Raw genomic sequence first — 15,168 nt, 5'->3', positions numbered from 1 at the left:
CACTGGCTCTGGGTGGGTGTCCAGGAGCCGCCCCCCATCACAGCATCAGGAGGTGGACACGTATCTGGACCACTGGGACAGTCTACAAAGAGGCAGAGGAATCACAGTGTGGACCCTTGCAATGCCCTGGACACTGTAGCACCTGGTGCTCTGCGTTCGGTGCACAGACTCGTGCTCTGGTGGCTTGGGGAGTCCTCCCAGTTTCATTTTGAAATGGGAGCTCCAAGCAACGCCTGAGCAGCCTACTCTCATGCCGGAGGGCTCCCTCCCTATGGAGGTACCCTGCTGTGATCCTGGGAGGGCTGTGTCCCAGTGATATCGCTGCCCACCGCCTCCAGCTCAGGGGGCAACAGCACTCTGAGCTACCTGCAAACCACTGCTGCCTCCTTATCTCTCAAAACGGCAGCATCCCTCTGGGCCCTTTGAAGAACCTCCCGTAGCACCTATCTGCAGTGGCAGGCACTTCTGTGCCTGGGAAAAAAAGAATAATCGGTTCCTGGGAGTCTGGGAGCCCTGAGTGCCGCAGGCAGCCAGCACTGTGCCCCATCCAGCCTCTCCCCCTTCCCTGCTGCCTCCTTGGCAGGCGCCCCACCACCAGGAGCCTGGGTGTGGTGTAGGGCAGGATGGACAAGCAGGGGGAGGAAGTTATTATCTCTGTGGCACAATGGGCATGGTGAGTCAGTAGTTTAAGGCCAGCATTTTAACAGAAATTAGGCAGCTAGTTCTGTATTTTGTACCTAAATCAAAACGATTTGCCCGAGGACCTGCAATGAGTCAGTGGCAGGGGGAGGAAGGCAGCCAGGCTCCGCTCGGAGCCAGCACCTGCCCATGCTGACTCGCAGGTTGCTGTGTTAAGAGGAGCCTGAGAGAGCAAGGCCTGGGAGCTAAACTCAGTTAGGTTCTTTCAAACTCATCTCCAACGCATTTTCCCTCTCCCCGTGAGAGAGGTACAGCAGTTAGGCAAAGGGCCAAACTTCAATGGCATCTGATTTCCAAAGGACACTGAAAAGCAACTCCCACGCAACAGAGGCAGGTGAGAAATGAGGGAAGTGCAACTCCATAAACTCATTTAGTCTGTTCTCCTACTACCACCGGCCACGCACACGTCCTTCCTTATTGATTCCAGTTAGCTGGGGTTGGCTAAGACAGCTACAGCCCAATAAGCCTTAAGGATAATGACTCTGCCAGTAAGACATCCAGACTGATGTAAGGACACCGAAAAATGTGGTCCCACCCCTTCCTCTGGCAGATATTTCAGCTGCTAGAGCTGTTTAGTTGAAAATAGCCACCTTATTTCTCATCTGCATTATTTTATGTCGAGAGTACAGAGTTTGGTGTGCTCATTAACAGACTTGCTAATTGTTCGGGCCATCATCTCCAGACAGGTGAGCGCTGAAACGCTCCTGTTGTCTGTGGTGCTGGAGGAAAGCCCACCCTGAAGGTTCCAGCTCTACTGGCAGCCAGGCACCTTCAGCAAACCACCCTCATTCATCTGCTTGCTGCAAGAAGAAGCAAACACCAGACTTACCCTGACAACCCTGCTGAGACGGGCAGTGAAGGTGAAGACTCAGACTGTGTCTGGGGGTACCTGTCCCTGAAAAATCAGCAGGAACCGTGCGGTTTCCCTCCCATCCTGACAACCCGTCCTCCTGCCTTTTCAGCTCCGAGCCAGACTGTGGCACTAAACACTTCCAGAGCGGCCGAGAGCCTGAGCTGCAGGGCCGGGGAGCACTTGGGATCAGGGGCTGGACTTCGGGCAAGCAGGGGTGGCCAGCGGGATGGCCATGAGGAATGTGAGCATCACAAGCTTTGGGCGAGGCTGAGTCCTCAGGCAGGAGAGCGGGGTCAGGCTCTAGGGGACACTTTCTTTTCCTTCGGTGATGACGGCTCTGTAAGCTGTGTCTCAGAGGCAGCGGGACAGGCGATGTGCCAGCTGCTCCCGATTGTCTGTTGGCATCTACACTGAAGTCCAACCTGTTTGGAGAAGCAGAGGGGGTATGAGTGGACTCCCGGCCTTGCTGGGGAAATGCTGGCTGTCCTGTCAGAGCTGCCTCCTGTAGCACAGTGCTGCTTTCCAGAGGCTGCTGACAGTGATGGCTTTTCTCAGTCCTCTTTTCTGTCCGAGCACTGTGGAAGCCAATCTTAGCCCCAGAGTACCGGGATTTGCGCTGCCCAGGCCCCTGCCCAGCCCGCCCAGGTGGCCACTCTGTGTCTCTTCTATAGTGATGGTGCTGGTGGTGGTGGTAGTGGATGTGGCTGAGCACCTGGGGCTTGGCCGGAGCAGCACCCCCAGGCACCAGCAGGTCCAAGGACCTGGGCCGTGTCTCCCTTGGGGGCCGTGGCTGTTCCAGGCCGTTGTCCGTGGTGGGTCCCTCTGAGCTGCAGTACACGAAGGGGTCATAGTCACTGCTGAGGGAGCTGCGGAAAGTGGAGCAGCTGCCGTGGATGCCCTGCAGACTGACGTCCGTGCAGTTCAACATGGAGTCGCTGGAGGAGCCATGGCAGGGCCCTGAACTGGAGTCGCTGGCTGGCCCATCTGCCAGGTACCCGCTGTGCTCCGTGAGATAGCTCTCCCCAGAACCACTGCTGTTGTGCTGGTGCCCGTGGCTGACCCCCCGGCGCAGGGCAGGTGCACGGTGCTGCTTCTGTGCCAGGGCTGCCTTGAGCCCCAGGCAGGGGGGCTGGGACTGGAGCGAACAGGTCCTGTGTGGTGGCTGCGTCTGTCCGCATGCCGAAGGGTTGGGATGCTGCTGGCCCAGCAAGCCCGGAGCCAGGGGGGACGGGTGGCTGCAGGTGAGCAGGGAGGTGGCTGGCCTGTAGGGAACATAGTGGATGGTGCCAAAATCCACCTGGGAGAGCTCCGGAGAGTGGAAGAAGTGGTTGCCGTGGGCTGGCTCCGGGGGAAAGCTCCTGAGGTTCCTCTGAGGATACGCGTGTGGGAGGTGGTAAAGGGCATGTCCCGGGTGCTGGCGGAACAGGTGGAGTCGCCGTCCAGGCTCCATGTCCCGAGGGGCCAGCCTGGAGCCAGTGGCTGTGGCCTGGTCCATCGAGTCTCTGGCTGTGGAGAGAGAAGGGAGCATCCAGCATATGTCCCACAGCCCAGCCGCAGCAGCCCCAGCACCGGCGAGCCTCTGCTGCACTGCCACTACACTCCCACATCCCACCCATGCCCTGAAACTCCTCACTGCCACCACCAAACCATCCTGATGGTCCCTGCACACTCAGCACCCTCCCTGCTGCCCCGGCCCTCAGACCCTACCTCCCTTCCTCGCCGGTCCCAGGACTGGAAACCCCTCCTCTTGGTGCAGGTCCCAGCGCAAGGCCAGCACCTCGCTGTGCCCTGCGGGGGCTCACACGCACACACAGGCTCCCCGCTCCACGTACACACCACCCTGTACACCCACGTGCGCAGAGGCACATGCTCCTGCCAACGCACCGACTGTATGCATCACCCAAGGGTACACGAACCTCCTGGGCACAACCCCTGCACCCAACCCAGTCCCTGGCTGGAAAACGCTGTGCCTGAGCCATACCAAGGATATTGAACATGCAAAGTGGACATGTGTGGTGTTGCTGCAGCCAGGGGTCAACACACTCCCGGTGAAACTCATGGGAGCACGAGATGATCCGCAGTTCCTAGAGAGAAGTGGAGAGGAGAGGAGGAGCGTGAGCAAGGAGAACCGTGTCCCAAGACCTGGATGGGTACTTCTTGATGGAATTGAGCCTTGTAGGATGGAAAGATGTCTAACAGCGAGCGATCTGCAGTCCAGCTTTGCGTGGAGGAGGCTATGCAGCAGCCTGGAAGCTCTGGTTCTGCTTGCTGCATGCAGCTCTGGGGTGTGAATGTCCAGAGAGGTGCTAGCCCTCAGGAATAGGGGAGGTTCAGGCTGAGTGCTTTGGAGAAGCAAACCCCACCTTTTATCTGTTGTTTCAACATGGACGTATTATGGACATTTTGCCCTACAGTGACAGCTGGAGACCCGTTTTCAGGGAATCTGAATTTGCAGACAAATTACTTCAGCAGGGGCAGGGCTTTTTTGGCTGAGGGGCAGGCAGACCTCCATCGATGCCGATCCTTTCCCAGACCTCAGGATTTGCTGAAGGAAACATCCAAGGGCCTCCCGCCCCTGCCAGACTGCTCAGCTCCCACCACAGCTCCCACCAGTCTGCAGCTGGGGAGCTCAGAGCTGCGGCTAACCAGAAGCCATGCCCGCAGCCTACCTGGCCCTCGCTGAACTCCTCCAGGCAAATGGCACAGACCGGGGCTGAGCTGCAGCTGCTGGCCGAGTCCCACCGCGATGCCTGCCGGCACCTTGCCTGGTACTTGCGCGTGGCCAGCTGCCCGATGGCCTGCATGGTCTGCTGCTGCAAGGAGTCCTGCCAGGGAGAAAGCCGGCTTTAAGCAGAGGCTCAGCCCTACATTACCGTACTTCTCATTGCCCTTCTGTTTTCAAAATGGGATTACAGGAATTTGGGGGTGATACTAATTTCCAGAGGTGTCTTTTTGTCTAACCTGACTTAGCCAGAGTAGGCTTTGTCACCAGCGGGAGATGTCTGGCACTGGGCATTCAAAATCACTCCACAGTGCTGAATTTTTGAGCCCCAAAAGCTTGTCTTTCTGTAGGACAAATGGGGTATTCTCCCATCTGGAAATATATCACACTCTGGAAAGATGATTATTTAGTTTGTAAGTTTCTGTTTAAAATACTAAATCTTCTACTCTCTACCAATACAGACAATACTCTTAAAATGAAGAACTCGTGGGCCAGCTCTGCAGCTTTGGGTGCTGTGACAAGCTCTGAAAGATGCTGGGACTGCAGGCTGCAGTGCTGGTGGGGTGGCAGGAGAAGAGCAAGGCCGCTGCAGCAGGGGTGCTGCCAGCCCATCTCAGGATCACGCTGCTCATCCCTGGTCCGCTCCTGCCTCATGTGGCCACATCTTCTGTTCACACAGAGGCACATTTCCCCTCCCAAACTGTCTGTTCCCATCCTTCACGCGTTTCTGTTCGCTCAGACACATCTGCTCCATGAGATTCCTACCTGAGTCCTGTTCAGCTGGCACTTTGTGCGGACAACAAAAATCAGAATGATGACGACCACAGTGCTGACCACCGTGAGAAGAATCCACACGTCGTAGTCTGGCTGTTGGGTAAAAACAGGAAAGAAATTACTCTTGTGTGGCAGGGGTGGGAATTAGAGGCTAGGCAGGGGAATCCGGATCTGTTCCTGACCATCAGCCTTTGAATACATGGATCCTTGGCCAAGCTCTCCCTCCTTGCTCTTTACAGGTAACAGAAAAAGGGTTCAGTCCATCAGGAATGGAATTTCTCCATCTTGCAGCATCTCAGCTCCCTAGAGGCCATGGTCTAAGGTAGCACAAGATGAGAAAATCAAGGCTTGGTCTCACCTGAAGAGACAGGGAATCCCTTCACCTCACTTGTGATGTTTAAGCAAAATAAACTAAATAAGCTGAAAGCACTTGTGAGCCTTTATTTGCAGCCCGTCATCTGAATGCTGCAGGACAGGCAGCTCCTGCAAGGGGCTGTGATCTCTGTCCTTGGGGAGGAAAGGTCAGCATCTTTGGGGAAGTCCTATTCCACGTCACAGCAGCCTGGGAGGGAGGATGCAGAAGGCAGTGAGAATGGTGTGTTTCTCACCCAAGCTGGTGGCTCCTTGACCTCTATCTTCACGTGGGCCTCTCTGTTCTTGTTCACAACTCCCATGAGAAGCTCAGCATCGTGGCCCCTGATCAGAACCACAGGCTGACTCAGACCTCTGGGCTTTCTCAGCTGCAAAGAAACAAACACAGTGAGAGATGGTCCAAAATAGCCTGGAACAAGGACTATCCTGGCACCCCAGGCACGTCTGGTTCCTCCCGATGCTTCTTGCACACACTTTAGAGACTGACTGCTCCCCCAGACTTGCACTATCCCTCTATGATGAAATCAGATGGAAACTCGCCTTCTTTTACCAACTCTTCAGCATGGCTTTCTTAATTTTCTCCCATGGTGCCTCCTCATGCACAACTGGACATTGCTCAGTGTCTCTTGTGCTCCTTTTTCCAGCCCCTGTGTGCAAAAGTTCTTGGTCTCTCCTCTTCCACATGGTAACTGCCAACCACACTGCTGAGTGCTGCCTTCGCTGCAGAAATGCCTCCTCTTCTCTTCCTGTGAGACCCATCAGTGTTCCCCCTCCTCCCTCTGTGATCTGCCGGGCATTCTGTTTGTTCCTGGTCCTACCAGCAGTTTTCCACCCCAGTCCAGGCAGCCTGGAACAGGCTGGCTCAGCAAGTGTCCATGTCTGCCCTCTCCTCCAGACTGACCCACTATACCTCTTCCCATGCCCCTGCTGAGCAACCTCAGCATCACCTCACGGGCCTGCACTCACCGCTGCATTTCTCTGGCATCAGAAATTACGCCGTAAGTGAATGAAAGAACCACAGGAGGCGTCAGCCCAGAGTTTTGATAAGCTCAGGCACCAGCTCCTCTATCTGTGTTCTTATCTAATGCTGAATACTTTTAATTATCCCTTGATTATTTCGATATAGAACCTATTCCATTCCAGAGATGACAGCAGTGTTGCTGGAAGGGACCTCTGGCAGCCTCTAAACCAATGTTAAACTTGCAGCAGGAGCATCCAGCAGCATATCAGGGTGGCTGTGAGTTTGGCTTGAAAACTCGAGCAATCATCTTTCCCCTAAGGTACACCGGGGCTGTCTGTACTAGATGGGATCAGGTAATCTGTGACTTCCCAAGAGGAAGCATCCAGCTCCTGACAGAAAAGCTCAATTAACCAGACAATGTCCTTTAAGAGCAGGAAATGCTGTTTGCAAGCTGCTGGTCTGCTTGTGCTGTGTGGAGATCTGGACACGCCACAGAGTGAGCAAATGAGAAAGCACTGTCTGTGTGCATGGATGAGCTGGGTAAGAGCTAACGTTCAAAGCCTGCCTGCAGTGTCCTCCTGGCACCTCCCACGGTGTGCTGGTGGCTGGTGGGTCCTGATCTGGGCGCATTTTGGGACGGGACACGAGTACTGGCATTTAGCTGATAATATCAATGGGGTTTATACCTGATCAGCAGCACTTTCATCATCGGTAATGTCAAAAAGGATCGCACGGGCTCCACGCTCCCCCGCCAGCTTTGCCTGTCCAAAAGAACAGAAGCTTCAGTGGACATTTTGTATTGTACATCCGTACATCTGCCATTTGGATATGTATCTGCCTCCCTGGCCCTTCACAGGAGAAAGAAGCACCTGCTGCTTAGATTGAGAAAATAGTTTACACCTTGGTTTCTGCACTTGTGTTGAGCTGCAGTGCCTGCTCTTGCTACAGCTCCGCAGTTCAGGGATGGTTTCTCCCGTCAAACTAGTCCGTGGGCTTGCAGGCACAGCAAGTCATGAACCTAAACACTAAATTCCCCAGCTGTCTGTGCCATGTGCCCCTTTGCTTCAGAGCTGGATTTGCCAGGGAGGGATTTGCAGCCCCGTTAGCCCAGCTGACCGCTATGCAGCCCTCCCATCCCAGGAGAGTAGAAACCTCTGCAGGTCCCCACTTCTCACCATGGCTGCACCAGCCGTGGGCTGTCTATGGGCCTGACTGCCACACACGTCGCTCTTCTGGTCCCCGTCCCCACATTCATCAGGGAGAAGCTCAGGCGATGCCTGGGCTGCAGGGCTGGTCTAGGATTAGGAGTGGGGTGGCTTTTCACAGCCCACCAGTTGCTGCAGTCCAAGGAGGACAGCTTTGAGACCCACCCAAATAAGCGTAGGTGTCACGCTGGTGAGGTCAAAGCACACTGCCTGGAGGACCTTGCGGGGTCACCCACGTCCTCCCACCAAGCCCTTCAAGCCTTCCAGGCAGGCAGAGGCAGCCTCTTGTGAAAGGGAGACGGGATGTGAACAAAGTGCAGGGCTGGGCCGCTGTTACTCATGCGGAGCCCTTTGATCTGCGCGTCGCCGAGCGCCTGTGCAAACAGGGAGCTGCCGGAGCTGCTGCAGCAGTTTGCCCACTGCAGTGCCAAACTCCAGCTCAGGGGCCGGAGGTCAGTGCCGCCGCTTCCCAGCTGCAATATCAAATGGGCGCCGGCTGAGCGAAGGGAAGGGGCATCGCTGGCGCGGCACGCAGCAACGGAGCAGGTTCAGCTCCATGCCTCGCTCGCAGGTGCTGGTCACCTCCACGCACCTCCTCGGGAAGAAGCTGGGTGCCTGGGACTGGGGACAGGGGTGAGGATGTGAATGGAGGTGCCCGTGGTCGGGAAGACCACGGAGGCAGGGCTGAAGGCTCTGAGTTGCTGGTAGGATTTGACACTCTTGGGTCTGGTAGACCAGATGAGGAAGCTGGAAAAGTGGGATCAGAGGCTCGGGGAAGGGATCAGAGACTAGGGTCCTGCCTGGGATCAAAGGAGCCTCAGGGTTTGCCAGCACCAAAGAAGAAACAGGACTTTCAGGTAGTGACTTCCACCCATTGGAGCCAGTCAGGCTTTGATGAACAATGAACAGCTTTTCAAAGCTTTTCGAAGATTTTATCCTGCTAAAGACACAAACGATAAGGAAAAGAACAACTGAGAGTGGACCAGTGACTCTTCCTAACGTCTTTCTGACTCCTGTTGCAAAGGACACAGCTTTTGTTCAAGCTATTCGCAGCCTGCTTGCTGCAATCATTTTCTGAGAGCTTTCTGTCCTTGTGTTGGATCTCTTCAGTCATGTGGCACAGCTGACCTTCCTCTTTGAGGACTGAGACATTTTTGGTGCAAATATGTATTTACAGGATGGTTTCAGCAGTCTGTCAACCAGACTTGCAAGCAATGGTTCACTCAGAAAGCAAAATACACCAAAAAAATTACAACTGATGCATCAGAAAGAAAAAGAAATCCTTTTGAATTTATTCCAGAGGTATTTTCCATGCCCTCCTCTCCCCTTGCAGACCTAACACCTTCCCTACTAATTTTAGCTTTGAATGCTGAAGCACTTCTAGGATTTAAGAGAGGAGAAGCAGTAAAGTTGCTCAGGTGGCTGGTGGAGTTTTCCTCATGCTGGGCTGGATGGGGTTGTCTGCGTGCACTGCTTGGCTGGGTGACAGCTAAAGCAGAGGTTATGATAACACTTTGCACAAGGCTATTTTTATCACCATTGATACAGCGCTGCAGTTCAACACGCAAAGCTCTACCGCAAGAAACGCATGCCAGGAAAACAAGGCTCCTGCTCCAGTGAGCACCAGCCACATCCCACAGCTATATCCCTGCTCTTGAGGAGAAGCGTTGTCCAGGGATTTTGAGGAAGAGGTCTGTATGATGTTGGAGGGAAGGAGCTTGGCAGAAGCTTCAGGACGATGGAGAAACAGCCAGACTGCAATTGCAGGGGGATGGAGGAACCAAGGTACAAGGCAGGGCCTGGGGATGTGGCCAGCTTAAGGAGCATCTTCCTGTATTTCATGGCTAAGCTGGTCCTATCTGGGGGGAGACGAGCTGTGAGCCTCCCTGGGTGAGATCTTGGAGCAGGATTACCTGCAGGCAGGATGGCAACTGATGTCATGTTCTACTAGATCTCAAAAACAGAGTGTTGTATTCAGCTCTGGTAACAAAGCAATGATGACTAAAGGCCGGTGAACTGTCATGAGCATGGCAATGAACTTAGGGGTTTATTTGCTTTGGGAGGGTTCGTGGTCCTGAAGGGAGCAAGGCTCGTGAGGATGACCACAGTGCAGCAATGCACCATGTCTTGTCCTCCCTGTGCAGACCTTCCTCAGCCAATCCTTGGATAAAGCCAAGAGGAGCTAAACAAGGCATTTTTCATGCTTGTGGAAAAATAACACAACATTTAGTACAGAGGCAATAAAAAGACGCCGTGACCACTGAAGGAAAAGCAATGTTAGCCTTATCCACGGACCTTTATCAGAGACACAAAGATTTTAAGGCTTAAAATGACCCTCGTTCCTACCTGACTTCCTTATTGCCAAGGAATTGTACCAGTGACCTCAGCTTTTGACACAGTAACTGCTGTTTCACTAAGGTACCTCTTTCACAGGAGACCTGATCTGAAGAATTCTGAGATCTCCCATCCCTTTGCAGGGTGGATGGTGGCCCCCACTGTTAGAGTCACGTCCCACCGCTAGTTCATCTGGTTTGCATTTGTCTGAATTGCTCAGCACTGACTATTCACATGCCTCGTCCAGTGAAGTATTACAGTATTATTTTTAAAGACAAGACCATGTGTTCCCACAGGACAGAGGACACAGGGAAACACCAATCTCCCCAACAGGCCAGCAAGCAAGGGGAGGCTGCAAAACAGGAGGGACACAAGGCTGCCAGGCAGTAAAGCATATGGATGCTGGGGAAAGGTCTGAGCTGTCCCAGAGCAGTCTGGTTAGGGAAAAATCCACACCTCTCATAAAGCCAGGCAGTCCAAAAAAATAAGGAGGGAAGGGTATTGGGGATGGCTGGCCCAGTGTCTCTCCCAAAGGACCCCTTCTGCCAAGGACCCTGCTCTACCCTTGTCCTTTTCTCTGCCTTCCAACAGCTCTGTCCCACCCTGCTGCCTCCTCCTTCCCTGACTCTTTTCTGTGCCACAGGTTTCACTTCCCAGGTTGGTGCAATTGGGGGCATTTTTGCACCTACCTTGTTAGCCAGTGACAGGCAGGGGTTTGGATCCCGATCTGGCTGTTCAAGCTTGACAATGGTGATGAATCCCGATTCGGTGTGTTCATCCTCGCTGGTGTTACACAGGGACAGCGGGTGGGACTGCAGGACAAAAGCAAAGGGAAACTCAGATCTTGGGGCTCAGCACCGCAAACGGTGGCTCAAGCCCACCTCCGACTCTGTGCCGTAAGGACCTGCCCAGAGGGTGTAGGACACCCCTGCAGGGGGCATCACCACCGCTGCTACATCCCGTGGCTCCATCTAAGTATCAGTGAGGCTTTGAATGCCACAAGAAGCAAATCACCGTCAAAGTTTTGGTCCACCAGGAAAACGTCCCAAAGGAAAGTGGAGTTTCCACCTTTCTGGTGGTTTCACTCAGGTCTGACTTTGTCCCAGTCACAGATACACAAAGCCAGAGCAGCCTGTGAGACCACAGCCCTTGACTTCTGGGACAGAGCATCCCAACAGCACATGTCCCATTGCTGCAAGGACTGTCTTGGACTGCAGGACTCTCTGCTTGCAGCCACCTCGCTCCCTGCCAGGCCTCTGGGCAAGGCAAAGGGACCACGACAAAAGCAAATGCCTGGTGCCCTCAAAGATTCAGCACTTCTTGTTTCTCAGCCACCAAACTGAACAACCATATGATGAATTTGCAGAGGAGAAGCCAATGGAAGGAGTGAAAAAACTGAAAGCAGGTAGAGAAGTACCAGGAATGAGAAGGGTAGGGAAAAGATCCCAGTCACCACATCCCTAGTGAGCTCTGAAAAAACGTTCATCAGCTTGAGCCAAACCACTGGCAGCAGGGAGCTGAGACGGGATGGGGTCAAGGCACCAGCTCTGGGCACACGCCTCTGCAGAGCATCCTACAGGAGGCGATACAGCGTGCCCCAGCATGTTACAAGGACACAAGCCATGGGGCTCACTCCCGTCAGTGGCACTCGGTTTGTGTTTCCATGGTCAAGTCCACTGGAGGTGAGCCTGTCCTGCTGCCGGGGCAGAGCTCGGACGGGCAGTGCCTGCTGCCCACGGCTGCACCTCGCTCCTGTGCGTTCACCGTCATGATGCCATCCACTGAGCGCTGCTCGGATCCCTGCCTGGGAAGTAGGTCATTGCCTCTGATTTTCCAGTTTAGTGGTGGAGGGACAACGATCTTGTGCTGGATGGCAGGAGGTTGAAGGAAACTGCAATTCGGCTATTGGCTCCCTCTTGGGAGTCCCACCGTCTTGCATGAGCCTCCCCAGCTCTTCCTATAAAAGCCACGTGGCTTCCTCCACTGCGGCTACACTGTGGGGTATGAAGCGCACACATTATAGTACAGAAAAGCCTGTAAATACTATGGTTGCTGGACAGCCTTTGTTACAGCATCGCTGTGCGGAAGTGTGGGAAACAAGCAAGAAAGCTCAATGTTATAAACCAGGAGGATTCGAGCAGGCTTTGTAGCTGGTGTCCATCCAGGACCACGCCTGGAAGGCTTGCCTACCCTGCAGGTAATCCTGCAACAGCATCCCAACAGCTGTGAAAAAAAGGCTGTTGTCTTGGCAGATTTAAAAATGGGGAGGAATTGTCAGAGCAGCCCAGGGAGACCCCTCGATCCCCATCTGCTCTTGGCCATGCCTGTGCTGCCCCGGGGCCTGCGAGGCAGCGTTGCTCCCATCCTCAGGCAGCAGCATGGACCCGGGGCACCCTGAGACGCGGGCTCACCCCTCGGTATGGGGCTGGCAGCATCTGGGGAATGAGGCAGGCTGGGAAACAGCCAGACGACGTTTCGTTCTCCCGGACAGCTGCTTATTGCAGAAATCCAGCTGGGGGAGAGGGAGAACGGGGCTCATTTCACCTAACTTCAGACGTGCCGATGTCACCTGTTAACGTCCCAGCGGGCTGCAGGAACAGGCCCTTCAGGGGGGCGCGACTCCCCCGGGCTGGTTTTAGTTACGCCCTTCAGGAGACGCGTCGCGGCCGTTTCTCGCTGCTGACGGCAGAGGAGCGCAGGCGATGCGCCCAGGTGCCGCCGCCTGCGTGGGAGCCTTCAAAAGCCAGGGGAGAGACGCCGCACCTCCGCTCCCGCGGGTGCCCTCGCCGGGCGGGGGGCAGCGCTGCCGGCTGAGCCGCTGCGGCCGGGGGGGCCGGGAGGGACGGCGCTGGCGGCGGCTGAGGCTGCGTGCTGGCAGCCGGTCGAGGTGCAGGGCCCTGCATCGCCCCCCCCCCCCAGGGTCCGCCGTCCCCGGGGCCAAGAGACGCCGGTTTTCACCCCGACAGCTCCGGCAGAGCCCCCGGGGCTGCAGCAGGAGCTGCCACCGCTTGGTGGGGCCCTTGGCCGGGTCCTGCCTCTCCCAGCCGGCCCCGGGGGCCGAGCCCTGCCGGGGCTGGGGGGGGGGGGCAGCGGGGGACCCCCTCCCGGGGAGCCGGGGGAACCGCTCCACGACAGCCGGGGGGGGGGGCCCGTTCCGGGGCCGCTGCTGCCCCGCCGGTGGCCCCCGAGGCCCCCCGGAGCCCCCGGAGCCCGGTGGAGGCTGCGGCCGGAGAGCGCAGCTCCGTTATCCCCGGGCCCCCCACGCTGGGCGCCCGCCTGCGCCTACGCCGACCCCGCAGGCATCGGGGTTTCCCCGGGAGGGTAATTTGCAGAGATTGCCCCTTTGATCCCATGGCTATACCCATTAGAAAAGTGCAGGCACGCTGCTGGCGGTCACGGGTGTGGTTTTGCGCAGCCTGTGCGGTGATACAGCCCGGCACTGATTCCGAATGCACGGGCACCCTGGCACTGCAAAATCATAGCGCTGCATTCTGTAGCACTAAGTCTTGGGCTACAAAACAAGACTAGGTCTTACAAAGCCATGAAAGCAATTTAAAATGGTGGGGATTAGAAAAAAAAAAACAAAACGAAACAAAACAAAACAAACAACAAACACACAACCATAGATATTTGCAAATTGCCTAGATTTTGAGGTAGGTAACACCTACGGTCAGTCACAAGGGCATAAAGAAATCAAACCCCAGACTCTCACCTAACCTCCGGGCGCTCACAGACCGAGCTGTAAGAGATGGCAACACGAGTATGAGCTAAGACATAACCTGCTACCCTCCAAAATATCGCACAGGGTAGCTTGGCACTGAGGAACTGCTGGCGCCTTTGACTGGTATAGTCTCTCATCTGTCTTTCTTTTGGAGTCTTCCTCTCTAATCCATAGTGTTATTAGAAGAAAAATGTCAAAATGCTATATAATTTAGACTTCAGACCTAAAGACGCTAGAGAGAGTGCAATTGTACCATGCCAAACACCATAAAATCTAGAAATTCAGGTTTCTAGGGAAGCAATCCAATCTGTTACAACTTGGGAGCGCTCAGGGAAGGCTCCCAAATAATCCTGTGCTTCACTCGAGCAACGGCAGGCACTGCCCTTACCAAGACGAACACAGCATTGAAGTGCCTGTGATCCTGCTGGCTTTACCAAGAAGTGTCATTAGTTTTATACTCTGTTTGCTTGACTGGGAGTTCTCCGGCTTTTGGTTAATGTATCATTTTAATAATCACAGAAAAACGCAAAACAGGAAATGCAAAGAGCGTGTCTCGTGATACTTCTAATAATTCAGAGATAACCCTCCTACCGGCGTTATCGAGCCTTCACCGGGTTGCTCCCAGAGCCCAGAGAAGCCCAGGCCGCCAGCGCTGGGGAAGAAGTTGCACCTCCCAGTGCTGCCTGGAGCTGTGTCCGACCCCGGGTGGGAATGGCCTGGGGTGCTGTGACGTTCCTGGGGCAGTGACTCTACGGGGCGAGGGACGGTCCTGTGTGCTAAGCACAGAACAGCCTCTCTGTGACGAGGATTGCCGGGCCTGATCACAGCATGAATGATAAACACTGGGAATAAGAGCAACGGGCTAAGCTTCTGCAGCTCCAAATGAGCATGGGGTGAATATATAAAATGCTGGCAGCTGTTGTGGAGGGGAACCCAGCGAGTAAATCTGGAGAAGACCTGCTGATGAATGCACCAAAACCTTCCCTTTGATTTCCTATTAAGACTGGGCACTGTGGTCTTTTCCTCTTTCCCTCTGGGACACCTACCCTCCACGGCCACGCGAGGGTCCTTTGCCTGGGGCATTCCTGCCGGGCACAACTGCACCCACAAAGGGTACGGCAGGCAGCCAAGGCAGTGCCGGGAGGGCAACAGCAACCCACCCCTGCCAGCCAAGACCCTTCCCCACCTGGGCGGCTGCCCGCGGAGCTGAGGCAGCTAGTGGCCCCCTCGTTACTCGGTGACGAGTCCCTCATCACAGACTCATCACCTCTGGAGGCTGAGGGTCCAGGTCCCCTCCTCAGCCTCTGTACAAGATGACTGGGGGCAGTTCAGGAGGATTCTTCTTCGTGCAAGGGACACATGCATCATCCACCCAAGCGATGTGCTCCACTCATCTCTGCTCCAGACCACCTCTTCCCTCTCTTCCCACCACCTTCTCCTCCTGTTTGGTGCTATACAGGTAATTCCTCAAGCAGCTGCAAAGCAGCAAGACCTGGCTCTTACTGTCTACATCCTACAGCCACATTT

General features: G+C 55.1%; 1 protein-coding gene across 2 annotated transcripts in view; it reads right to left on the bottom strand.

The window, feature by feature from the left end:
* Window positions 1-15,168, bottom strand: part of RNF43 (ring finger protein 43) — a 59,902-nt gene that overhangs the window by 4,775 nt on the left and 39,959 nt on the right. For both annotated transcript variants that reach the window (XM_064467620.1, XM_064467621.1), the window contains 7 exons: window positions 10,610-10,732; window positions 7,068-7,142; window positions 5,657-5,788; window positions 5,040-5,141; window positions 4,222-4,377; window positions 3,534-3,636; window positions 1,529-3,058 (listed from right to left, as the gene is read on the bottom strand). In XM_064467620.1, coding sequence (XP_064323690.1) covers window positions 1,529-3,058; window positions 3,534-3,636; window positions 4,222-4,377; window positions 5,040-5,141; window positions 5,657-5,788; window positions 7,068-7,142; window positions 10,610-10,732 — 2,221 coding nt within the window. The remainder of the gene's footprint in view (window positions 1-1,528; window positions 3,059-3,533; window positions 3,637-4,221; window positions 4,378-5,039; window positions 5,142-5,656; window positions 5,789-7,067; window positions 7,143-10,609; window positions 10,733-15,168) is intronic.

The sequence above is a fragment of the Phalacrocorax carbo genome, chromosome 17 (genome assembly GCF_963921805.1).
Source record: "Phalacrocorax carbo chromosome 17, bPhaCar2.1, whole genome shotgun sequence".
NCBI classification, from domain to species: Eukaryota; Metazoa; Chordata; class Aves; order Suliformes; family Phalacrocoracidae; genus Phalacrocorax; species Phalacrocorax carbo.
Note: the sequence above shows the minus strand (reverse complement) of the source record. Positions and strands in the feature narration are given on the sequence as shown.